Source organism: Microcebus murinus, chromosome 21, assembly GCF_040939455.1.
Source record: "Microcebus murinus isolate Inina chromosome 21, M.murinus_Inina_mat1.0, whole genome shotgun sequence".
Lineage (NCBI taxonomy): Eukaryota > Metazoa > Chordata > Mammalia > Primates > Cheirogaleidae > Microcebus > Microcebus murinus.
In genome coordinates this window covers 7065299-7092152 of record NC_134124.1, presented here as the reverse complement: position 1 = coordinate 7092152, position 26854 = coordinate 7065299, and the positions used below count along the sequence as shown (strand labels likewise).

General features: G+C 39.4%; 2 protein-coding genes across 4 annotated transcripts in view; one reads left to right on the top strand and one right to left on the bottom strand.

Moving 5' to 3' along the window:
* The window catches only part of CTNNA1 (catenin alpha 1), a 159503-nt gene that overhangs the window by 31677 nt on the left and 100972 nt on the right, over positions 1-26854 (bottom strand). For 2 of the 3 annotated variants that reach the window (XM_075996095.1, XM_075996094.1), the window contains exons 8-9: positions 9487-9567; positions 8099-8251 (exon numbers count right to left, since the gene is read on the bottom strand). In XM_075996095.1, the coding sequence (XP_075852210.1) occupies positions 8099-8251; positions 9487-9567 (234 nt within the window). Of the gene's footprint in view, positions 1-8098; positions 8252-9486; positions 9568-18523; positions 18725-26854 lie in introns of those variants that run through there. The other variant, XM_012748811.3, reaches the window with a different exon arrangement.
* LRRTM2 (leucine rich repeat transmembrane neuronal 2) lies at positions 18757-25021 on the top strand. Its single transcript, XM_012748809.3, has 2 exons — positions 18757-19218; positions 19558-25021. The coding sequence occupies exons 1-2, from the start codon at positions 19215-19217 to the stop codon at positions 21102-21104; spliced, it is 1551 nt and encodes a 516-aa protein (XP_012604263.2). The 5' UTR covers positions 18757-19214; the 3' UTR covers positions 21105-25021.

The following is a 26854-nucleotide window of genomic DNA, read 5'->3' as shown; positions in this document are numbered from 1 at the left end:
TAACAATGACAAATGTGCAAACACAACACCTTGGCCACGGTATTCTGAGAGGCTAACCACACATACTAGTGCCAAGCCTGACAGTAGTGAAGGGAGAGGATGAGGGGAGGGGCTTCCCAAATACCTTTTCCTGTGGAAAATGTGGGGCTCTAGAAATCTATGATAGCAGTTAATACCGAGACTAAAGAAGATTTTGAAGTTTGAATGAAAAACACTTGGAGCAGCTGACTTCCACAGAGACCCCAGCAGAGTTGAGACTTTGTAGAGCAATGAGCAATCTCTAGATTTGTTATGAGAATAAATTACTACATCCTTGCTAACAACAGTTACTTGTGTATTAGCAACTTAAATGTCTCTGGTTCCTGTAAATCCAAGAGGTGGACTAAGAATGACACCATGACCACTAGCTTTCAGATCACGAAGCCCTCTTTTGTATTCTTTGTGCCTGTCCTGTGTATAAATTTGGACCTTGCAGAAGAGTTGATTTCAGAAAACTTGCAAACCTCTGATAAAAAACAATCAGCTTTGTGTTTTGTTTAGCAGTAGCCCAGTAACAAGCTGAGCTGTTGAGGAAACAGCCCAACTGTGTCAGATCAACAAATATGACATCTGTACATGACAGAAAGATAACTTTTCAGTCATTTACAGGAAAGCTGTACCTTTACTCCACAATGGATTGTCTTTACTTAAATAAAATTTATTAAATGGGCCAGGCATGTAGCTGATGCCTATAATCCCAGTACTTTAGGAAATAAGAGGATTGGTTAAGGCCGGGAGTTTGAGACCAGCCTGGGCAGCACAGCAAGACCCCTCTCTCCCATCTCTACAAAAATAAAAAATAATTACCTGGGTGTGGTGGCACATGCCTATAGTCCCAGCTACTTGGGAGGCTGAGGCAGGAGGATCACTGAGCTCAGGAGTTTGAGGCTACAGTGAGCTACTATGATGCCACTGCACATCAACAGGGGCAACAGAGTGAGACCCTGTCTCAAAAAAAAAAAAAAAAAAAAAAAAGCAGCTTATTTGGGGGTAAGTTGTTAAAAATAGTACAGGGAAGACACTTTTATCTCGCATAGTCTGATGCATCTGAACATACAGACCACCCTTGAAACTGTGAGAAAACCAGGCTCAATATAACCAGGCTTACAATTCTTCAGGAATCTAAGATCAGCATTCCGTCCAAAGACATCTGACTTCTTGCATGAAAACATCCTACAGTCCTAAAAAACTTAAGCTTCATTTAATTTGCCTTTTGCCAGAATTTCTGCCTACAGTATCATAGAGAAGCACTGAGAAAATACCCAAGATGTCACGAGTATATAAGGACAGTGTGTATTCAAATGCTCCTTACAGAGCCTTCTTCAAGGCCACTTTGCTACACATTATCAGCACACCACAGAATAAAAGTTATAATGCAGATCATTCAATTTGCAGTTAAAATACACATTTCAAACCAATAAAGCCATAGCCTATGAAGTCCCAGATAATGGGAAATACTGGGGGTGAGGGGCACTTGGGGAGGTACGGAGGTAACAGGTAATGACATTACGGCTCAAAAGCATGCCAGTTACATTCACTTTTTGGATCTTAATTCACAAGGCAGTGAATGAGATACAATCTTATTGTAGCAAATTCATTATAATAAGAGGCACATTTTACTACAATGTCTGTGGCTGAGGGGAAAGGGATACTAAATGATACATGATTTTTTTACAGAGAGGATTTCATGAATGGCATTTTCCCTATTTCATTCTCACAATTCATAAAACTGAAAAGGGACTCAGAAGAGAACAAAATTATAGGAAAAACTGATTGTTCTTCAGCTATTAAGACAATCACAGCCAAAGGAGGTGGGCAAGGAATAAAGCAATTAAAAAGGACACATGGGTGTTGCATTATTGACAAAAAGGTTAATATTTCTGACAGCAAATAAATTTTTCACCTAATACACTTTAAATTGAAGAGCAACATAAAGAAATCATTAACTGGATATGGGAGAAAGAGTCAAGTATAAAGGGTGTTATCATTACCTTGAAGCACAGCTGTGCCATTTTATAAACAGATGAAGGAAAAGCCCTCAGTGCTACTCTGGTAGCACTGGTAAATGCTACTCTTTATACTGGTAAATACTGGTAAATGCTTCTCTTTACCAAAATGGTAAAGAGAAGAAACTCAGCTCACCAACAGTAGCCTTTGGCTGCTGCACCCCCACTCACTGGCCCTGGGGACACACAACATCTATGCAACCTTCACAAAAGAAGAGTGTCTTCCATACCACATGGGGAGTTACTAGATTCAACTAACAACTTTGGTGTGAGGCAGTCACCTAGCCAGACCCGCAGAAAACAGTTAAGAGAGGCCTCATGCTAAATATTCTGCCATTTGCTTTCAAGTACAATCACAAATGTCATTTAGAAAGGATCCAGTAGGCAGCTAGCACCACACAGATTCACTAGCGATAAGTGAATACAACTGAAGGGACTAGAGTGATGAGAGGAATTTGCTTCTGTTGATAAAACCTCAGTAGTCACTATGTGGTTTTTACTCTCGAAATGAATCTTGTATTTCCACAATGGGATATACACAGGAGGCACCATAAAACAATTCCATTTCCTTTTTATTTTATTTATTTATTTTTGAGACAGGGTCTCACTCTGTTGGCCAGACTGGAGTGTAGTGGTGCAATCATAGCTCACGGTAACCTTGAACTCCTGGTCTCAAGTGATCCTCTTGCCTTGGCCTCCCACAGTGTACCACAGGTCCCACATCTAGCAAAACAATTCCATTTCTGAATGGGTGTTATCCCTAACACTAATCAGGAACTATTAGTACATTTGAAGCAACTTTATAAGACACCTCAACTTAAAATACAACATTTTTAGATTATTTTATTTGGTCTGGGGGTAAAGTATTTCCATTAAAGCAATATAAAAGACTTCCAAAAACCAAGTTAGCAAGAGCCAACAAATCTGTTCCAAATTTATTTTGGTCATGTATTAAAATGCTGCTGAAATAACAGCTTTTGCTCAGCTTCCATTTCAAATGCTGATAAAATGGATAACTTTTTTCACATATCACCTCAATATAATTTAAACTACATTATACAAAATACATATTTATTTTGATTATCTCTCTCTCTCCCTAGAAGATCATCTTCATGTGAGTAGGGATTTTTGTCTTATGCACGATTATATCTCTAATATCCAGAACAGTGACCAGGACATATTAGGAACTCTATAAATATTTGTTACAAGAATCCTGTTACAGGCAGGCGTGGTGGCTCACGCCTGTAATCCTAGCGCTCTGGGAGGCTGAGGCCAGTGGATCATTTGAGCTCAGGAGTTGAAGACCAGCTTGAGCAAGGGTGAGACCCATCTCTACTAAAAATTTAAAAAATTAGCTGGGCATGGTGGCTGATGCCTGTAGTCCCAGCTACTGGAGAGGCTGAGGCAGGAGGATCACTTGAGCCCAGGAGTTTGAGGTTGTTGTGAGCTAGGCTGATGCCACAGCATTCTAGCCCAGGCAACAGAGTGAGTGTGAGTGAGAGAGAATGAATGTGTGTGTGTGTGTGTGTGTGTGAATTAAATAAATAAATAAAAACTAAAGTACCTGTAATTCACAAATGTAGCAGCAAGAAAAAGACAGACTCCTCTCTCCTAATAGCCAGACAATCCACCAGGAGAAAGTGCTGCCTCTGGTGGGAGAGCTTCCCGCTGCTGAAGGAGTCTAAGAAAGGCTATGTGACAATAAAGGATGTTACCCAGAAGGGGATTCACACACCAGAGCAAGAATCTATGATTCCATGAGAAAGAACCACTGACTCTGGTGTGAAGAGATGGAGCCAATTCCCTGAGGAGAATAGAAAACATGACTCAGAAAAGAGAGAGAGCTTTCAGAGAAAAGGAAAACTCAAACAAAGCAAACAGCACCAGATAAGAGAAGTGGGAAATGATTGGGTAATAGCTATTAAAAGTATCTACTTAAAGCTGCGGGAAACTAACCTGCCCTGTCTTCCTCTTCCATGTGGTGGTTAGGGCTCTATAGTATGCTAGGCTGGCTTGTGTGGTCAAGCTACCTAAAAATCATGCATTTCACATACCTTCAAGATGGGGTGTGTTGTATATTATATAATTTGTCTAGTCATTATCATGGATTCCTGTGAGGGAACCTCTAAATCTTTGGAATTTCTGTAGTGATAAGAGAATGCCCATTATTCATGGCAGGCCCCGACAGTTTATGCTAATTAGATGACTCAGGAAGGGGATTAAAGCTCTGAGGTCAGCATGCCCTACCTTTGGGGAGGGGAAGGAGATTGGAGATTGAGTTCAACTATACCATTATCCAAGTAATTATGCCTACATAATGAAACCCCAGTAAAAACTCTGAACACTGAAACTCATTGGAACTTCCTAGTTGGTGAATCATCGGTGTGACAGGAGGACACTGTGTATCCTGATTCCACTGGGAGGGCGCACAGAGGCCCTGCATTTGAGACCTTCCCAGACTCTACCCTATGTATCTCTTCATCTCTTGGTCCATACTTGCTCCTGATTTGTATTCTTTATAATAAAGTGTTTTATGAGTTGTCCTATCAAACCTTAGGTGGGTTGTGGGAACCTCACAGATTTGTAGCCAGTTGGTCACAGAAATACAGGTGGCCTGGGGCCCCCTGAACTTGCAGCTGGCATCTAAAGTGAGGACAATTTTGTTGGGGACTATGCCATTAACCTGTGGGGTCTGCACTAACTCCCAGGGGTTAGTGTTAGAATGATATTGCAGTATTTTAGGAGGACCACTTATCCCAAATACATATGGCAGAATTCTCAGTGGCTGCAGAATCTGAGCCTCTCCTTTCTTGCCAGAGATTTATCACTATCAGCCCTGCCTAGCTTTTATATAGCACTCTTACTTCCCTTACACCCCCAGGAGAATGGTAAATGCCCCTAAAACCAAAGTTGGCCTACAGATATTTACCTTCATTTAGGAGGGAGATTAACAAAATATTCATAATTAAGTATTTTATCTTTGCTTAAAACAAATCTTTGACTAGTATCAGAGACTAGTGTCAAAGTGTTTCATTATAATACAAAAGTGGTAGAGAAGGAGAAGCTTTGTCATTTAAGAGTAAAGTTCTGCCTTCAGTCAGGAATTTGAGGCTTCAATAACACCTTAAAAACTCATTTCCTTTTCATGGACACATGCAATTATATACCCTAGTATCTCTATTACCATAAATGTAATTTAACTGTTTGCAGAATGGGACTACAAAGACTGTGGTTGTGCCTCAAGCAATGAAAAGCCCTGTGTTAATACATAGATAATATGTGTGAGGGTGATGGAGGTGGAGGTCACAGAGAGGCGAGAGAGTGAGAAAGCGGTCAGAACTGAGCTAGGATGGGGAACACCAAACCCTAAACTCGAGTGGCTCTCGGTTAGTGATGTTCAGAATAAAATAAAAAGTGGGGAAAAGCTCCCGGAGCAAGGTCTCCAACCCCACCTGGCCCAGCCAACATTTTATTGGGTGTTAAGCTGTCTTAAGCCAGTGAGCTCAAGTACATAGCCCTCACTGTTGGAGGGATGAAAGCCAGGTGGGACTGAGGCAAGTTACTTAACTTCTCTAAGCCTCAGTTTCCTTCCTGAGGAATGTTATGGGAAGTATACGGTATTTGCACATAGCTGGTACACTGCAGGTGCTCAGCAAGTGTCAGCTTGGTTAGGCTGAGATGAGTCAGCCAACCCTAATAAAGGGCCCTCCAGCTCCAGCACAGACAAGGCCTGCCCTCTGTTCAGCTGCCACACAGACCTCTTTACCATGCTGATAACCAAGGCCTGGGCTGGCAGTGTCCTTACTTCCTGCCATGCAGACAAACTTTCTAATACATAGACTACTTATAGGAGTTTGGCTTCCTAAACACAATCTTTGTACATCTGGAGATTATACCTGTGAACAGACAAAAACCCAAAGTCTGTAAAATAATTTAAAGAGGTTTATTCTGAGCCAAGTATGTGACTGGCCCGGAGCACATGACCTCAAGAGGTCATGAGAAAATGTGCCATGGTATCTGCGTTATAGTTTGGTTTTATACATTCGTGAAAACGAGAATCACTCATAAGATCCTAGGTCAATATGTGGAGGATGTACATTGGTTTGGCCAGAAAAAGCAGGATGTCTCAAGGGGGAGGGAGTTAGGGACCTCACAGGTTATTGGTGGGTTTAAAGATAATTTGACTTGTAATTGGTTAAAGAAATGAAGCTCTGTCCAAAGGCATGGAATGTTTTAACCTAAGATAAGGATGTCTGTTAATCAGAGACAAGCCGAGGGCCATTTACCCAAATTCAAGTGATCTGTTAAATAAAGTAAATTGATGACTTTTGGGTGTGGTTAGAGAGGTTTCCAGTATGGCCTTAGGCCTGTTAATGATTTAGTATCTTACTGTTACAAGGAATAACTCCCAAAGGGAAGGGGATGACGTCCCTTCTCTTCAGGGCTAGCTCTAAGGTTTTAGTGGAGATCCCCTTAGCCAAAAGGGGGTCCATTCAGTCTGCTGGGGGCTGAAGGTTTTTTGTTCACATACCTCATGCTGTCATGTGACCACTGTGAACAAGATTATGCTTAATGGAAACACAAAATGAAAGTCTCCCAATTTTAGTACCAAATGCCAGAGTCATTAACTTGAATAGCAGACTGACCTATGTGTTCTGTATATAATTAATTCAGGTCAGAATAACACTTAAATTAATGTCCAAAGAAAACTAGATATAAAATTAGTAATGCATTTAATGTGATTACTGATGTTTTCCTTGGAATATTTTTATGGTATTAACCTGGCCTAATGTCACTATAAATCAAAATGTACAAGACACACATTTTACATAAAGGCCCATTTTCTGTTCTTACATAATGGCCATCTTAGCAAATGCTCTATGGCAGCAGTCCCCAACCTTTTTGGCACCAGGGATCCGTTTCATGGAAGACAATTTTTCCACACACTGAGGAGTGGGAGATGGTTTCAGGATGATTCAAATGCACTGCATTTATTATGCACTATATTTCTATTATTACATTGTAATACATAATGAAATAATCATACAACTCACCATAATGCAGAATCTAACGCCGCCACTGTTCTGACAGGAGGCGGAGCTCAGGTGGTGATGCGAGCGATGGGGAGTGACTGTAAATACAGATAAATCTCCACTCCCTCTTGCTAGCTCACCGCCAGCTGTGTGGCCCAGTTCCTAACAGGCATGGGGACTGGTCCATGGGCTGGGGGATGGAGACTGAAGGTCTATGGAATATCTTTTCTAAATATTAGATATTCTGTATTAAGGTTATAAAATCAAATAACTTGAATATATGTTTATTATGTGTTTTCCAATATGCATTTCCAAAACAGAGCAATAATGAATAAATTAAGCTGTAACATAATTTCAGTTAGTAAAAGGTAGAAGCAAATTTAACTTCCCTGAAATTAAAATAGCTATTCATTCTTTCTTTTTGCTACTCTATAAACTAACCACTTACACACAGATTTCTACTATGTAAACGTATGTAATTAGCAGCAATGTCAGGGCTCAGTTTCTTCACTTCTAAAACAAGAAGATTGGTCTGAGTCTATGTCGTGAGCATAAAGCTAAGCACTTGACATACGCCATCTCTTTTGGTTTTTAAATAATCCCAAGGTAGGTATTATTAGTATCCTCATTTTACAGACAAGAAATGGGATTCAGAAAGGTTAGGTAACTTGCCAGGATGCAAGGGCAGGCAGCATGACTCCTGGGCTCTAGCTCTTAGCCACCACTGCTTTCTAAACTGTCTTTTGAGTCTAGTCATTTCGTGATTTATCTTTATTTGCATTAACATTAAGTGGAGATGTTATGTTTCCAGGATATTTAATCATGTACATAATTAATGTAAACTGACAAAAATGGTAGTGTTAGATAGATGTTAAGAAATGATAATGAAAGACTATCATTTCCTACGTGTCGTATATTAAGGGAGTGCTTAAAAATCGTAGATGATTAAATAATGTAATTAAAAAATTTACCACACTTTACCAAGTTACCTATAGTTAATGAAACTGCTAATACACTTACCTCAATCAATTTGTTGGCATGTTCACGGAAAACTTGGGCATACTCCTTAACTTCTTTCTCATTTCCATTCTTTGCAGCTTCGATCAATACTAAAAGTGGAACGTTGGTTTCCAGGAAAGAATCTGAAACGTGGTCCATGACGGCTTTGCGGAGCTAATAATTACATTGTAAAAATTAGATTTTATTTCTACCAAGAAGCTAGATTCCCTTTTTTCCCTTGCACATTTAAACCTTATATGGAAGCTTATGAGGACCCCTCATGTAAACCATGTAGTTATATAATCTGCGACACAAGAAACATATGATCATGGAAACAATGGTTCCACACTATTATAGTTAGAGCATTTCAGCAACAGAATTTTGGTTTTCAAGACACTATATTTCTTTCTTGGGAATTACAAAACCAAGGCTTACATCTTAAAGGAATAACACAAAGCTGAACAGAAAGCAGCTCTGGGTTGAATTGGCACATAGCCTTGGAATATATGTAATTAGCCTAATTGGCTAAATAAAATGAGAAGAGAGGAAAAAAAGAGTACTTTCTGGCTTATCTAAAAGGGTTAGCACACTATGAACCTTAAAACCTAAAGGTTATCTTTAAAAGCCATTTTTGATACTGTTTCACCAAAAGGAAATTGAATAAAAATACATTCTATCTTTAATTGTTTTATATCAGACATGAGCAATAAAATGTCTCTCCACTAACTCTTAGAAATTGTCTGTATTACAACTTCTTAGGTCTTAATACATCGTTTTATAAATTCAACCCTAACTTCCTTAGAGAAAGACTAAAACTCAATTTGATGTTAACCGAAAATGTTCATGGGGCTATTTATCCTTTTATGAAAAGATCCTTTATACTGTATTTACTAACTTGGAAAATTCAGCACCCTAAATATGTCTATACCTACCACATTTGAACTGGAAACACATCTCCACCAATGATCTAAGGGAACTCTCAGGGTGTAATCAGAATGGGGAAAGTGAAATAAATAACTGGAATTTGTCTCTACTGTACATAGCCAATACACTGTGATCCTTCAGGGTTACTTTCACAGATCCCAAGTCACTTTAAATTGATTTTCCTACCTGTATATCCTTTTCACAGTAAAGTTAATTTATTCAGTCCATCCCAGTGGGACTGTATTATTTTATATCCCCATGAGATTTTTTAGCCATTAAGAAGCTTATTAGCAATAAAACAGAGATAGTCACTTTCCAGTGACAATCTATGCTTTCCCTTGATAAAAAAAAAATATATATATATAGAGAGAGATAGATAGATATAGATATAGATATATAGATATAGCCTGGCATTTATTAAGATTTTAATCAAAACTACAAAATTAAGAATTTAGGAAAACAATCAGCACTTTATTCCAGCTTACCTGCCTACGCAAGTCCCTGGTCTTCTTGGTCATTTTATCTATAGCAGAATTGAGTGCATCACTTCTTTCTTTACGTCCTGCCTGGATTAAAAGAAAGAGATACACATTTGAGGAATTCACAAGGAAACTTAATGATAGCTGATAGCTATTTATGCTCAAATCAACAATGACAAATCAGTACAACTTTTTTAGCCTAAAGCTGGAAAACATTTGGAGGGGGAGCGGGGAGAGTAGGTGGCTTTGTTCATGAAAATCCCACCTTGCAACTCTTAGGCTCCACATTATCTGATGATTGGAATTGAGAGAGTTTTGCCAAAATAAGAGAAGCCAAGAGACAAAGCCCTTTGTTTAAAGTTTGGCTTTCAAAATTAAATTTATATTTTAACTTAAAGTTACACCAATTTGAATAATGAATCAGCTCTTCTTGAACTGCAAGCCAGAACAGGTTACACCTGATTTTGATGAACTCTGAGATTTGAACAATGTCAAAATGTGAAAAATGGCACCTGGCACTGAAACAATGTCAAATAATGGATTTTAAAAACTAAGATGTACCATGTTCGGTCAGAGTTAATAAAGTATATTATGCAGCTCAAATCAGAATGCTTTGTAAGATTACTTCAGCCATATTTTTTAAAAGTCTAGGCTAAGCTTAATGGAGTTGTATTGCACAGAAAAGAACTACTAGCCAATCTTGAAGAGGTATCTAAGACAGTATTTCTTCAGAGATCATGGGGTTGAATTGAGATTTGCCAGGGCAACATTCTAAGCAGAATCAAAATAGATGGCAGTCGAAAGAAAAGGGACAAAGGTTTTTATCCCTGGAAGAGCTAGCTGTGTCCTTGGAAATACCTAGTAAGACACCAAATAGATTAAACTATGAAGTGTGAGTGTGTGTGTTTAATATTTTTATGTTTCTAGAGACAAGGGCTTGCTCTATCACCCAGGCTGGAGTAAAATGGCACCATCAGAGCTCAATAAAACCTCAAACTCCTGTGTTCAAGCAATCCTCCTGCCTCAGCCTCCTTAGTAGCTGTGACTACAGGCGGTCACCACCTTCCCCAGCTAACTATGAAGTATACTAAAAGCTTGTTTTCACAAAACAAATATGAACAACAAATATCTAAAAAACATATTAGTAATCACAAGAGGGATACAAATAGACAAAAGAATCTAACCAAAAGTTCCCCTTTTGGGTACCCTTGAAATATTTTGGTATGGATCTGCTGTCAGTACATAAGCCAGCACAGCAGATAAATGGCAGGGGGTGAAGAAATCTGGTTAGGTGTTTACTAAATACCTTTTTTTTTTTTTTTTTGAGACAGAGTCTCACTTTCTTGCCCAGGCTAGAGTGAGTGCCATGGCATCAGCCTAGCTCACAGCAACCTCAAACTTCTGGGCTCAAGCGATCCTCCTGCCTCAGCCTCCCGAGTAGCTGGCATGCGCCACCATGCCCAGCTCATTTTTTCTAAATATATTAGTTGGCCAATTAATTTCTTTCTATTTATAGTAGAGACAGGGTCTCGCTCTTGCTCAGGCTGGTTTCAAACTCCTGACTTTGAGCAATCCGCCCGCCTCGGCCTCCCACAGTGCTAGGATTACAGGTGTGAGCCACCGTGCCCGGCCTTACTAAGTACCTTTTATGTACACTTGTTACTTTATCTTTTCTCTCCCTATCTATTAAGTGGGGAAAATGCCACCTATCTCTCTGCCCCTATCTCTCTGGACTATTATAGAGAGAATGGAGGGATATAGTTTATTTAGTGAAGGACACAAAGAAGACAATAGTAGACTTATGAATGTTAAGAGTTGAAATATAAATAATAAATTGATATGATACAGTCATTATCAAATCTGGTTAGGGTCTCAATCCTTACCCTTCCCCTCTAGCATTCCTGTACTGCCAATAAAATTAAGCAGTCCCCTAATATTAATGGGGGGGGGGGGAGAGGCTCAACAAAAACTGATTCAGATATGAAGATATCTACCTGCAGGAATAAACTGTGACTTTTCAGGGCCATTGGTCAGAAAAGAACTTGACTTAAGAAGTATAATTAGTTATTGACAATCTCAGAGAACAAAATATCAGGATCTAAGACAAAAGTAGCTAAAACTGATTCAAAATTAAATTGACCTCATAATTAATGCTATAATCAGGAAGTCTCAACCACATTCCTTAGACACTCAAGAACTCACTTCAAGAAAATTTCTCTGAATAAACCCAATAAAGTTTGCCACTGTTCTTAGACTTGATTTTTTTGTGGTGGGGTGGGGAGGGGGTGTGGGAGGGATGTTTCTAATCTATCATTTGCTTCAGAAAACATCTGGAATCTGAATCCCAAAAGTTGGGCTCACAGAACTCAAGAAAGCCCAATCCCCTACATCCTGGAATGCCCAGGAACTTCCTCAATTTGGGTAAAAGGATTTACTGTGAAAGTTATGTAAAACCAAATCCTTAAACTTGACTTTTGAAGGAATTACAGTCACACAGCAAAATTCGTTTTAAGATGCAATGCAACCCACACCATGAATCTGTTAATTGTCTTTGTCAAACTACCCTAAAAATCAATTTGTCTTTCTTGTTATTGCAGGAAATAGAGGTTTATGCCTCATTAATCAGGCGGGGGCACTTCAGGAACAGTTATTTACTAAACCTTTTAGGTTATATTAGACCACTTTTAAATCAAAGCCTTACTTTAAAAAAAACACAGTCCAAATAACAAATTTAGTATTCCAATCCTTTAAAATATAATAGGATGAGTACACATACGTACATATACACACTCAGAACCTGAACATTGAGCTTGATGAAAGTAGAAATCTTGCTCATCTGTAAAACAAGATTTTACTTGTTTTGAAATCAAAGTAGTTACAATTTTTTGTTTCTAGTTTTAGCTAGGAAAAATAAAGTTACTCAAACATAACATTAAAAAAAAGCAATCCTGTAGCATATAACTGTTACCGGACATAGTGAGGAATCTTTAAAATAAGTGACCCTCAGCTCCCACCTAATTGAGAGACTCTATTCCACTGAGCACAGAGACCACCCAGGTTCACTCAAGTTTGATATGTGCATCCCTGCTAAGCAGTGGCAAAGGCCTTTCAAAGAAAAAGATAAGCCATGTTTGAGAATTCAACATAAAGCTTCTCTTCAGCAAGTAAACATCAGCTCAGTTAAGGAGAGGCAAAGCCTCTAGCAACAAAATTCTGAGACAGTGAAGGGGCTCTCAAAACCCATCTTTAACAGAAGCATGATGCCCCAGCCTGGGGGCTCACACCTATAATCCCAGCACTTTGGGAGGCTGAGGAAGAAGGGTCGCTGACCAGCCTGGGCAACACAGTGAACCGCCATCTCTACAAAAAATTGCATTCCTATAGTTCCAACTATTCAGGAGCCTGAGTTGCGAGGATCCCTTGAGTCCAGGTGTTCAAGGCTGCAGTGAGCTATGATTGTTCCATGGTGGTCCAGCCTGGGAGACAGACTGAGACTGTATCTCAAATAAAACAAAAAACTAGAAGCATGAAAGAACTACTCCACCTTCCTCCTGGACAAACTCTTCACTGAGCACCTACTCTGCATTCGTTGGATTGGGCAGGACTAACAATCCTTCTCTCACAGGGTTTGTAATCTGAGATAAAATACTTCTGAGCAACTAATTCAGCATTACCCTCTATTATGCAGAGCTTGACAGGAGTTCCTCATGACAAAATAGCAGGTCACAGTAGTAAGTAAAAATTATACAGAGGAGGTTACATTATAATTTCTTGACTCCACTCCAACCCTTGCCAGTGTAGAAGGGATGAAATATGCAATAGCCAAGAAGGAATGAAATATGTCCCTAGCATTGCTGGTGGCATCTCAAGGTACATTTTAGTCCCTAAATGATGTGACAAAGGTTTTCAGGTGAGCCTATAAAAAACTTCAGCCTACCTGCACAAAACAAACATCATTCCACAATGCTTCCAGGGAGAAAATGCTCTAAATTGAAAAATCCATATAATCTCTTCAGGGCTCTCCTGCCTAAGGCTTCCTTCTCTTCTTATTCTACACATTCTCCTTGGAGGAGCCTGGCTATTCCCATTATTTTAATGACTTTGCTATATTCCATATTTTGGCCCATCCACGTGCATTTTGGTTCTTCAGACATGCCATACTCTCTCTCACCTACTCGAAATATTCTTCACCCCTTCTTCTAACTCCTATCCATCCTTCAGATAAGATACCACTTCATTGTGGAAACCTCCATTGGACAACCTCAGCCCTAGTTCAAGTTCAGTGTCCCTCCAGTGTGCTCCCATAGCACCTCATGCTTCCTCTCACAACTCTGCTCGAATCATACCTTGGGATAATCGCCTATTGACTGTCTCCCACTGGATATGGATGAAATGAGAAACCAATGACCAAGTAGAGACAGTCTAAAAGTCATAGGACTTAGTATGTAATCTCTGTGCCAAATCATTAGTTTCCTGCTTCCTTGTCATTAGTTAAAATATAAGACTTTTCAAACCACACCCTTCTTTAATTTACAGCAAGGCTAGAGAGGGTAGAAGAGAAGAGTCAAATCCAGCGTTTTAACCCTTAGCATTTAAGGACTATTTTAAAAGCAACAGAAAGGTCTGATTAATTTAACAAGAGAATCTCATTAGTGAGATATAAAACCTCCTCAGCCAGCAGAAAATTAAACAAAATAAAAAAAACAAAAAACCATGACATTCTACAATACCCAAGTAATAATGGGGGTCTGAAGCCTCTGTGTCCCCACACAATAGAGAATGGAAGGAACAGAGCAGCATCTTCACAAAAGGGGAAAATCTGAGGTGTCATCCACATGGTAAAAGCCTTCCAATAAAGCAAGGGATGAGGAACTTTAGAAAGGAAGTGATATCCAAGCTGTTGCTCAAGAGCAAGAAGGCTTCAGAGAAGGAAGGGGACTTGGAAGAGAATACCAAGAAAAATACTTAAAAATAAGGGAAATTGCCATCTACTGAAGAGTCACTAGATGTCTTTCAAGAGTAGCAATAAAAGGTCTGCTGTGGGCTGGTCAACACGTTGTCATGCAATATGCATTTAGTGAAAAACATGAGAAGCAATTTGACCCTGGTTGTTCCACCTGGCCCCCAGATGGCTGTTGGGCCCTCTATAAACTGAATATATGACAAGAGTTCCAGGGAGCCTTATGCAAAGCTTAAAACTTTCAATATTTTAGAATACAGTGGTTATATAGTCCTGTGTTCCCATTTCCTTTCAAAAAGTACCCTATCCTTAAATTACAAAGGGCAGAACGGACGCGCGCACACACGCACACACACACACACACACGGAAAACACAGACAAAGTAGCAAGACAGAAGCAGCTCTCATGGGAGGACAGCCTTACACCACTGCTCCCTCAGGCCTCAGCAAGCCTCTCTCAGCAATGTGCAATACAGGGATCAGCATCTCAACAGCACACAGAATGCTGACATGCTGCTATAAACTTTCATAATAACAAATGACCTTGTCCTCTTTGGGCCAAATTTTTTTCATCAATTTTCTTTGCATTGACAACATCACATATTCAATTTCTTTGCTTGCCTTAGCACACGTCACTGTCCCTCCACCCCAAAACCTATTAAGAGGGTTCTCAGAGAATAAGGATTCCAAGCTTCAGCAACCAAAAATGCTAGCACCTAACTAAAATACATGCACATCAACCTCTTTAAATTTAGACAGTTGGGTCAGAGAGCTCACTAAAACTGAAAGAGATTCTTCAAGTAAGTATGAATGGATATCTTACCTCTTAATTCTATCCTTTGCAAAGGGCTTTATAAAGCCCTGGCCATCTATGTAGGCAGGAGGAAACACATCGAAATCAAAAGCTACTCAGAAATGTAGAGAGGGAGAAGTCAGGAAGAACAACCCCAAACTTGGCTATATATTTCAGAATAAAAAGCAACGTTTGCTATACACAGAGGAAGGAGGAAACACAAACACGACGAAGACACTGGCAGAAGAAGAGTAATAATTAATTAATTAATTAGTTAATTAAAGGAGTTAGCCACGTAAGTTCCAGTCTGTGCATTAATCAAGACTTAAGATAGTTTCTGTTATTTTTGCTTTGTCTATGATAGGAGAAATAAAAGATCTTCATGGTATAAATGCTCATTTGCCCAAACTTTTCCTATGGAAAATTTTCCCTCACCTCACAAACTCGGGTATATTGCCCCAAGATTTATTGCTGAATTACCTAATCCTAGGCACAGAATACAACTCTAGCACAAGAGAAGTGGCTGTCCCAGGTGGGCCCTGACACCCACCCCCTCAACAGCAACAACTGCCAAAATGCACATGCCCCCAAAACTAGGTTATGTCCCAAACTGTGTAAGTTGCAGTATCAAAGGAAACACTGTTCACAATCACTGGTGTAACCAGAATCCCTTTCTACTGCTTTCTCAGTTGTTTATTAACAAAAGAACCAAAGGACTTTTAACAATTAAAATCAACAGAGAACAGGGATGGGGACAAGGAGCCTGGCAAAAATGGGAATTCTGGAGGCCTAATGTGGGCATTCTACTTTTGAAAGGAAAGATTCCCTCCTCCTTAAAAAAATAAAAAGCTAGTAAAATACAAGTCTGGATATAACATAGGCCTAAATATGTGGTTGCCAACTAAGACCTTAAAAGGTTCTTAGAAGGGAACATACTCAGACCCACAAAATCCAGGACTGTCACCTTAAAAACAAGGTTTACTTTAACATGCTTCTGCAGAACACCTCTGTGCGATATTCTGGTGCTGGAGTATACACAATTTGTAGAGTTGGGCATGATTAAAGAAACTTCTGACTTTTTAGCATAAAGCAAATAGAAAGCTCCCTCTCTACCACAAAAGAATAGAAAATTTCATGACTATATCTGTGCATTTGCTTGTCCAAGTAGGGGAATAACTCTCTCTAATCAGCAATCTATATCAAAAGCAAACTCTCACTGGGCAGATAGCATGCACCTGTAGTCCCACCTACTAGGGAGTCTGAGACAGGAGGCTCCCTTGAGCCCAGGAGTTTTAGTACAGCTTGGGCAGCATAGCTAGATCCTGTTCTTATAAAAAAAAAACAGAGAGAGAGCGAGCAAATTCTTACATGGAGGAATGCCAACAACCACAGCCATCTAAGTCCTGCAGCTTGACTCGATTTGCTTAAAATTATTTACAGAGAAGGGAGATAGGTTAGAGTTTACTTTTCCTTTGCCTTACCACAAACATCTAAAGCAGTGAAAATTGAAACAAATCATACGGACGCTACCTTCCAGAAGTAGTACTGTGACATTAATTAAGTCAAAGACATATGTATGCAAAAGAAGGCTTCCCTAAAGTGACAACAAGAAAAAGTAGTTCAGAAAGAACAGGGGCATCTGTTTAGCCCTTTTAGATAAAAAGATAAAAGATCAAAAACATGATACAAAATTTCATCAACAGGAACTTTGTACTCCATCAATTTTAATGCAAAAATGGCTTAGGGATTTCTGTTTGGCCTACAAAACTGTCTGAGAACCATGCTTCACTCTGAAACTCTTCTTGTCTAGTCTTCTTTCCTTTCCCTCTCCCTTGACAGGTAACAGACCTACCCTAGGGTCTGAAGACTCTACTGGCCCTCAGGGTATTCCTGCAGCCTTCTCTCTCCCTTTGTATTTCCCAGGCATTTCCCCCAATAAAACTCTTGTACTTCTAATCCTATCTTAGGGTCACTTCTAGGAGAAGTCAAACTACACACCTGCATTGCTGCCATTTCCACAACACCTTTACACAGGGCACTAAGGAAAGGACCTTAGAGTCTTACAGTTCTTACCTCAGCACCACACAAAGGAAAAACTTTACCCAAGATAATTACTTCTTAGACTTGCCCAGTGGAATTAAGCCCTTGTAAGCCAATAGGCCTTGATATTCTTGTTCAACAGACACCATCAGTAGTTTTGCGATTTCTGTCCTCAGGTCTGAGACAAATCCCCATTAAAGGTAAGTGCCAATAATATGGAAGAAATAGGTATGTTGTGTGAAATCAATAAGGCAAGGTATGTAAAAGGCCTTATTACCTTTGTCATGCCTGCAAATATAACACTGACTCATGCTAGAAACATCTTTTGCATTTATACATCACTAAACATGGAGCTGTACATTGATAACCAAAGTCTAAAAAATGATAACATTATTTGACAGACAGAAACTAGAGGCAGGTCAAGCGAAAACAAGCCAAAGCAAAAGTCCTATTCTAGGGTATGGGTGACCTTTCGTATTCAGAAGACAGATTCCGACAATAGTTATTATGAGACTCAAAGTCAGTTCCTAAGTGTGCCAGTAGGAACGAGTTTGGAAATGCTCTATTATGTCAGTGCCACAACCCCAATCCCAGTACCAGCTGAGGCTTTCAGTTAAGGTGTAGGTGAGATTCTGAAGTAAATACAAGGGACTGTTTTCAGAATCAGTCTGAAAACTGCACTGTATCATTTGTCCTAAATCATCTATGCTCCACTGTTAACACTTAGGGCATACGTATTAAAATGACTGTATGAACCTGCCCTTTCCTGCCAGTAGGACATCCAAACATCAACTCAGCATTATTTTTCAATCAGCATGGTGATAAAACATTGTTATAAAATAGGAAAGAGAGGGAGAAATCTTTTAGAGTTCCCTGAAATTTTCAAAGAAAAAAAAAAAAAAATAACCACATGCTCTGTTTTGCAAGTCCCCCCTCCCACCCACTTTATTCTTGGTTTAGGATGTTAAGCTGTTAATGACAAAGAAGCCAAGCCCCTTTGGCTAGTATATCGTCACATCTGAAGCAAATCATATTCATACTTTGATTTTAACCAAGCATGACAACAAGGCAATTGAGTAGCTTTCCCAACTACCAGAGCAGCAGCACAACCTTGCATAGGCTGGTGTTAAATCGGCACTTCATAAATTGTGCAGGCTTCTGCCCATTTAGATGATCCCTCTGTGCAGAATCGGCAGTCTAACATTGGCTCTCACAAGCATTAAAAATCGTCACTCTGCTAACCCAACTCACTGTTCAGACGGGTCTTCTTGAATGCAGCCTTTATTACAACCTCACTGCTGCTTCCTACACTGAAGGAATACCATGTTTTTAAGCCAGGAGTTCTTCTTTCTTGCTTTATTGTAATCAGGGGGTCTTGCAACGACCCCAATGCTGTTACAAAAAGCACGGTGCTTTATAACAGTAAAGCTTCTGGAAAACCCAAACAAAAGACACGTCATCCGGTGACGTCAGCCTATATACAGTTCTGTGTGGTCGCAGCACATAAGCAAATCCATTCTTGTGCCGTTTCTCAGAAAAGCTTTTCAGTAAATGCACTCATGCTGCTCCAGGAGCTCTTCTCTGCAACAAGCCGCCCATCTGCCATCAACAAGTTAAGACTGAGAGAACTAACGGCTGCGGAAAGGGGAGACTGACGCTTTGATTAACCAGCTGAGCAGTTAGAGGAGGAGAAAATAAATAACTTACATTCAAAGCTGATTTAGGGGATCAGAGCGGTCACAGAAAATGAAGTCGATGCTTTCCAGAGGACTATCCTAAGGAAAAAACAACTCACCCTGGTGGATTCAATTTTACTCGGAAAGCCTGAGACACAGAAAACAGGAAACTGGTCAAAGGCTCCTACATGTTAGAGCCTTTTACAGACTCACTGCGTTGAGTCTAATAACCGCGACTGAATGCAGCCTCCAATGTGCTCAGAAGAATGGGTAAGTCTGTGCATTTATTTATATGCCTTTTACAGTCAACAAGGAATCATGCCTTTAAAATAAGCTGCTGAATTCACATCTTATCAGGGAAATCACTGTCACATCTTTGGATTTTGAGGTTTAAGCATACATCACTGATGGTAAGGACATATTTTATCTTCTTTTTAAATGGTTTAAGTTTTGTTCTAGTCACACCAACAAGGTTAATTTTTCTGCAGTAAATGAAAAATAAGTTATATGCAGTAAAATCTTTCGCCATAATGTTGTTTTTTTCAATAGCCCATATGTTCTGCTGAAAAATATCCTATCTTCTTGTTTTCCCTAAATTATATTCTGCAGGCTTACATTTCAAGTGGCCATTAGGGGCCCCTATGCTGGCAGCAATATATGCAATGAGTATGGTTTTAAAAATGCTGCCTGCCCTGGGTATGGCGTGTCCACCCAAATGCCGCTGCGAGAAGCTGCTCTTCTACTGCGACTCTCAGGGCTTCCACTCAGTGCCAAACGCCACAGACAAGGGCTCTCTGGGCCTGTCCCTGAGGCACAATCTTATCACAGAGCTTGAAAGAGATCAATTTGCCAGCTTCAGTCAACTTACCTGGCTCCACTTAGATCACAATCAAATTTCAACAGTAAAAGAAGATGCTTTTCAAGGACTATATAAACTTAAGGAATTAATCCTAAGTTCCAACAAAATATTTTACTTGCCAAACACAACTTTTACCCAACTGATTAACCTGCAAAATTTGGACCTGTCTTTTAATCAGCTGTCATCTCTGCACCCAGAGCTCTTCTATGGCCTTCGGAAGCTGCAGACCTTGCATTTACGTTCCAACTCCCTGCGGACTATCCCAGTACGCCTGTTCTGGGACTGTCGTAGTCTGGAGTTTCTGGATTTGAGCACAAACCGTTTGCGAAGTTTGGCTCGCAATGGATTTGCAGGATTAATCAAACTGAGAGAGCTTCACCTAGAGCACAACCAGCTGACGAAGATTAATTTTGCTCATTTCCTACGGCTAAGCAGTCTGCACACGCTCTTCCTACAATGGAACAAAATTAGCAACTTGACATGTGGGATGGAGTGGACCTGGAGCACTTTAGAAAAGCTAGACCTGACTGGAAATGAAATCAAAGCCATCGACTTGACTGTGTTTGAAACGATGCCGAATCTGAAAATACTCCTCATGGATAACAACAAGTTAAACAGCCTTGATTCCAAGATCTTAAACTCCCTGAGATCCCTCACTACCGTCGGCCTCTCTGGCAATCTGTGGGAATGCAGCGCCCGAATATGTGCTCTGGCCGCCTGGCTGGGCAGTTTCCAAGGTCGGTGGGAGCATTCCATCCTGTGCCACAGTCCTGACCACACCCAAGGAGAGGATATTCTAGATGCAGTCCATGGATTTCAGCTCTGCTGGAATTTATCAACCACTGCCACTGCCATGGCTACAACTTATAGAGATCCAACCACTGAATATACAAAAAGAATAAGCTCTTCAAGTTACCATGTGGGAGACAAAGAAATCCCAACTACTGCAGGCATAGCAGTTACTACCGAGGAACACTTTCCTGAACCAGACAATGCCATCTTCACTCAGCGGGTAATTACAGGAACAATGGCTTTATTGTTTTCTTTCTTTTTTATTATTTTTATAGTGTTCATCTCCAGGAAGTGCTGCCCTCCCACTTTAAGAAGAATTAGGCAGTGCTCAATGATTCAGAACCACAGGCAGCTCCGATCCCAAACACGACTCCATATGTCAAACATGTCAGACCAAGGACCATATAATGAATATGAACCCACCCACGAAGGACCCTTCATCATCATTAATGGTTATGGACAGTGCAAGTGTCAGCAGCTGCCATATAAAGAATGTGAAGTATAATACCTACCCGTCATCAAAAAATCACATCAGATAAGTAACCTATTTTACATAGTAGAGGCTAAATACATATCTAATTTTTACCAATGGTGACATTAAGCCTAATTTTCCAAACTAAGTGGAGACTTAGTTTTTGAAGTGTTAAAGTATTTTTAATTTTTTAAATGAAACCATATTTTAAGTGTTAAATGAAGCAATGCTCACATTAATTTGCACTCCTGTTGTAAAGTCTTTAAAAAATGCTTACTTCAAAATAAGACGTTTCATGTATGTAATTATATAATATTGTGTGTAAACATTTACACTAAAGTCTCCATATGCTATTTTTTTTCTACTGAAAACAGTTTGGAAAGAAGCTATGGAGCAGAAACAGATATGGATCAATACCTGTTTGATCACTGCTCTCCATCCCATGTACCACAACTAGCTAGCTGTTTTAAAGGAGACTTTGCAAAGTTCTCTTGTATGATAATTTGGTATTTACTCAAATCTTCAATCTACTACCAGTGTGGGAAGTAGAATTTCATGTATGCTGAAGACTGGTAAATATTAAACACTCTCCCTTCCAGAGTTTTTGCCTGGGTTAGTAGATATTATCAAAGACCACATCATGAAATCAGAACTCCTTATGTAATACTAAGAAGCTGAGTGACTCTTTAATATATTTAAGCAATGAATCCAAGTGATTGTGAAAAGGTCTCATTACAATGAAATCAATACTAAATAATTACACTGATTTCTTTTCATACATTTCTAGATTGACTTATAATGGACATGTTGATTTTTGTGGCATTTAGGCAACTGTTTTAAACTAGTATTAAAGTACCATTTTACTAATTAATTTACTAAATCCTATATTTACATTTATAATGTGAAAAAAGATTTAAAAATTATTTTGGAGAGAAAAGAGATAAACAGAGTTCATTTAACAATCCTGACATGCTCCCTCCAATTTGAAAGCACACACACAAACACATACACTTTTTCTCTCAACTGTCAAGATCAAAGATGCCTTCACAAAGGGGTTCAAAACCTCTTTCTTCTGCCTTTTCCTGATTTTCAAACCTCAAAGAGCCAAATTAAAAATAATCGGCTAGCAACAGGCATAACACCAATTTTCTTACAATATAAAGGAACCATGAAAAAAAATCACTTTCTAAATATCATAAGCTAAATTTTGACCTTTCAATAAAGATACATATTCATATTATAAACATAGCTCCTTCTAAGTGAAGGGAACATCTTACTGGGGTTAATCTGATGGTGGAACAACTCGACATGCCTATGCAGCCACACAGCGGTAACTCAAAGGCAGCGCGGAGATGAGGGGATGAAAAGGAAAGGCAGATTTTGAGCTCCGACTCTCAGGTTAGCTGAAGTTACAAGGCAGCCAAGAATGATTATACATAATCTGCACCAAACAGGGCAAGGCCTCAGGACCTGCTGCTGAAAAGGCAAAGAGGGAAGGTTCTCCACTGCAAATATAAACATTCCATAATTAACAAATTATAAGGATGACACATTTTTCATGCAGAAAAGACCACAAGTATTCAGTTTCTTCCATTATGATTTTTAAAGAAAAACTATGACATATTTGGGATTTAGATGCAAGTTACCCATTCATACAGAATTTTTCCATAAACAAGGTTCCATATATACATAAAACTGTGAAATCAGAGCTCTAACTTGATTTTTTTTAATGAGCATTTTTATAACTGCCATTTATTATATGCAGAAAAAAGGCATTAACTCCTTAGAGGAAACCACTACCATAAAAAAAAAAAAGTTATCATGAACATTAACATGATATCCTTCATTCAGGGCATATTTTCTTCCAAGGATTGAATCAAAAACATGTTAAGACAGTTTAATACATAAGATTTAATTATAATTTTTCTTTTTTAATATGAGGAGAAGGGTACCTCAGTACCCTTCACCTAACATGTCTCAGTGAAAAGCAGACAAGATCACAAATTACAGTAAAAAATGTGCTCTCTGCATTTTTAAGGGTGGGTTAGATTAGTCTGTCAAAGTCTCAACCCTGTTCGATTCAGTTAATCTTGAGTGGTGAGCATTTCTTCTGCTGTTAAACCAGACCCTGGGCTTGTATGGGCAGAGACAGAAGCTGATTTTACAGCACAGAGAGCAGGGCACTACTTCCCTACAGAGGGGATGGACCAGAAGCCCCTATGACAAATGAGAGCTCCATGAGCTAAAATTTATCAACCCACTTATGAGGATGACCAAAGCCATTTGTCAGGTGACGGACAGCTTGGTCACAACACAACTGTATCCTGAGCACACGAGATTCCATCAGCCCTGAAAGGATAGCAGAAGAGTATTTTCTATCATTTCAAACCACAACTAAGATTAATTCAAACTGTAAGGTTAAGAAATCCCCCTTTTTGGCTGGGAATCCCTACATTAATCCTAAAGGACCATCAGTTGGCAAAATCCTCCATGTATGTGGAAAAGCCAGTCATTTAGTAATTCAGGGGGAAAGCACAGCCAAGGCCACAGAGGCATATTTCCAGTTTGAAAAATAATTGATTTTTCTTTTTTGCCCTCCATTTTTTTGGTAATGCCCTCTGAGAAAAGTGAATGACAGTGCCAAACAAGTATTTTCCTTTCTCATTTAAAACAAAAACTCTTTTAATTGCTTATAGAAGACAGGATTCCATTTAATTTTTGTCTATTTTTTGTTTCGGAATCAGAAAGGTTTGAAGATAAGACTGTTAGTCATCTGTGCTTTCTTTACCAACTGACTAGGGTGGAAGAGCATCACAGCAACACTGCAGATCCTAGCAACTCAATGTTAAGGCTTTCGTTTTTTTGGTGGGGTTTTATTCTCTTCACCACCACCACCCACCACTCACCTCTCCCCCCCTCCCCATTTTCAAGGTTAGAGGAAAATGACCATCAAAAACTGGAAAAATAATTATCTCTCTGGAAAAAGGAAAGCTAAAGAAGACTATGATACCATGCCCACCTAGAAACCAAGAACTACTTTGGAATGATTTATATTCATTTCTGTAGCTTGCCAGGGATTTCAATCACCTTTCTGAAAAGAGAATGGGCTGGTAAATTTGTGAATCCACACACAACTCTGTGAATACCCACTGCCAACATCAAAAAGCAAAGATACTAATTTTTTAAGCCAAAAATCTGTACTAACACATGTAATTTCTTAATGTGCCGAAGTTAATTTCTATATCAATTCAATGAATGAATGGATTGAACTTCCTAACTCCACTAATTATTAAAATCCATCTGCTTATTCCAATGCTAGTCACCAAGAGCTAGACTCCATCTTTCCAATAAAAAATGAGCCCTGTATAGCACTGGGTCTGAATCCTAAAATTCTAAATAGGCATATCATTTTCTTCAGGCATATTTCCTATATACACAGCTATCTGGGGAAAAAGCTATAAATGCCCTGTTCTCTTTCTGAAGTGTGGATATCAATATAAAATTTTTAAAAGAGTATTTTTAACAGCTGACTTATATGATCATTTTTCTAACACAGCAATACAGTAACAGACCTATCTCAAAAGTCTGTTTTGGGACACACTTTTCATATCTTATTGGTTAAAGCCCGTTAGCCAGAAAAAGGCAAAAACAATAAGGCCCTCCATACATAATTAAATATTTCTCTATCTAACCTGGGGCAAACTCAAGAGTACTTGAATAAGGCCAAAAACAAATAGAAAATGACTGTTTAAGCTTTCATTCTGCTATTGCAAACATTTGGAAACTTCTGCAACTCCTCCAACTAACCTTTTCTTCCTTGATTAAAAAAAAAAATCTGATATATAGAATATTTAGTGAACCTTCCTATCAACACTGAGACTGGAAACTAAAAGTACAGTCCAAACACATTGTGTTCATTCACCTTCAAGAGCCATTTTTTGAGGGGTGGGAGGTGGGCAGATGGGTTGGGGTGGGAAAAATATTATTATGCAGGAGGTCTTGGGGGAGGGTAACAAAGTGCAGTGTACAGGAAAGTTTTGTTATTAAAATTGTGTATACTGTAAAAAGTCAATGTCTCTACTTTTTTTCACTTTTCCTTGATAACCTATCAATTTTGACATGTGAAACTTGAAAAGCCATTTGTGACAGATACAGAAATCCTGAATGAACAGTTGTTTTGTACCATGTTCCTCTACAATGCCAAATGTGTCAGTTGAAAAAAAATGGCAGCTAATCATTACCTGTCTTCATTCAGAGAGGCAAAATTAGGCTAAGAAGGAAGTAAAGGTAAAGGGACGGTGGACAGGAGGAATGGAGGGGGCCTAAGCCACCATGCAAATAAGAAGCTGCTCTGTCATAAAACTTAGCCAGTGGACAAACAGCTGTTGCAGGCTCACAGGACCTGGGGGTTGGTTATACCTCTCCCACTCCTCTTCTACACTGGACTGCCACCACAGCCTGGCAAGCTTCAGAAAGGCATCCAACTGCCAGTACCTAGCAAACAGCAACTTGACCTCTGCCTCGGAGGTTAGATCCCAGCAGCACCTTGCATGCCATGCCTAAAAGGAAAGTCCACAGGTGCTGAAGCACTGGGACCGTTAGGATCTTTATATGACCTACTCTACCCCTCATGCCAGCTCAGTGAGTACAATGGGGAAAGGAAGAGAAGATCTTTAACTACAGTTGACCCTTTAAGGATGCTGGGGGTGGTTAGGGATCCCAACCCCCATTCCCCCCCAGAGTTGAAAATCCATATATCTTACTGATAATACAATCGATCAACAAACACTTTGTATGTTATATGTATTATATATTGTATCCTTACAATAAAGTTAGAGAAAAGAAAATGTTAAGAAAATTATAAGGAAGAGAAAATACATTTATTATTCATTAAGTGGAAGTAGAGGATCACAAAGGTTTGTATGCTTAGCATAGTCTTCATGTTGAGTAGGCTCAGGAGGAGGAGGAAGAGGAGGGGTTGGTCTTGTCGCTTGGGGTGGCAGAGGTGAACAGAAATCTGTGTGTAAGTGGACCTGGACAATCCAAACCCCTGTCATTCAAAGGTTGACTGTAATGTCCTTGCTTGGCATAAATAAATACCCTCAGGACAGCATGCTGTACGTGGGCAGCACTAGGGTAGAAACTGCCCTAGCCTCTAGGAGCTGACTGTCAAGAGTCTGCCATACTTGCCAGGACGCACTTTTTGCTTCTCCAGCCCCCAAGCAGCACAGTAAGACCAGATGGGGGAATAAATAAGGCCACCCTTTGTCCAGTGCCCAGAGATGCTGGGATCAGAGAGGCTAAGAGAGTCTTCACACAGGAATTTCAGCAGTAACTAGGACAGAGGCAGGATGCACACCACACAATTTCACTGTCAAACTCATCCTATATGCACTAGAGGGCATAGGTGACGGTGCTTTTAAATAGCACAAAAAGAAAAAATTCCTACACTTGATAGACACTTGATAGAGTTAAAGGCAGAGCTTATTAACATAATTTTCGTACAGTTTAATCTTGAAAATCCCATGTAAAACTACATCTGATTTCTTTATCAGTTATTCTAATTAATTTTGCCTGTATGCCATAGCATTCTCAGGTTCCCACTCAAATATATAATAGATTTCTTCAAGGTCTGTTTAAAAAGATTTTTTCCTTTCTTTAAATACATCTAACCAGCTGGGTACTCAAGTCTCTTTTAGAGAGACAAAATGTATTATAAATTGTCTTTTACAAAGAGAGAAGGGGAAAAGAGGTGAAAGTCATAGCTATTACAAAGATCTCTC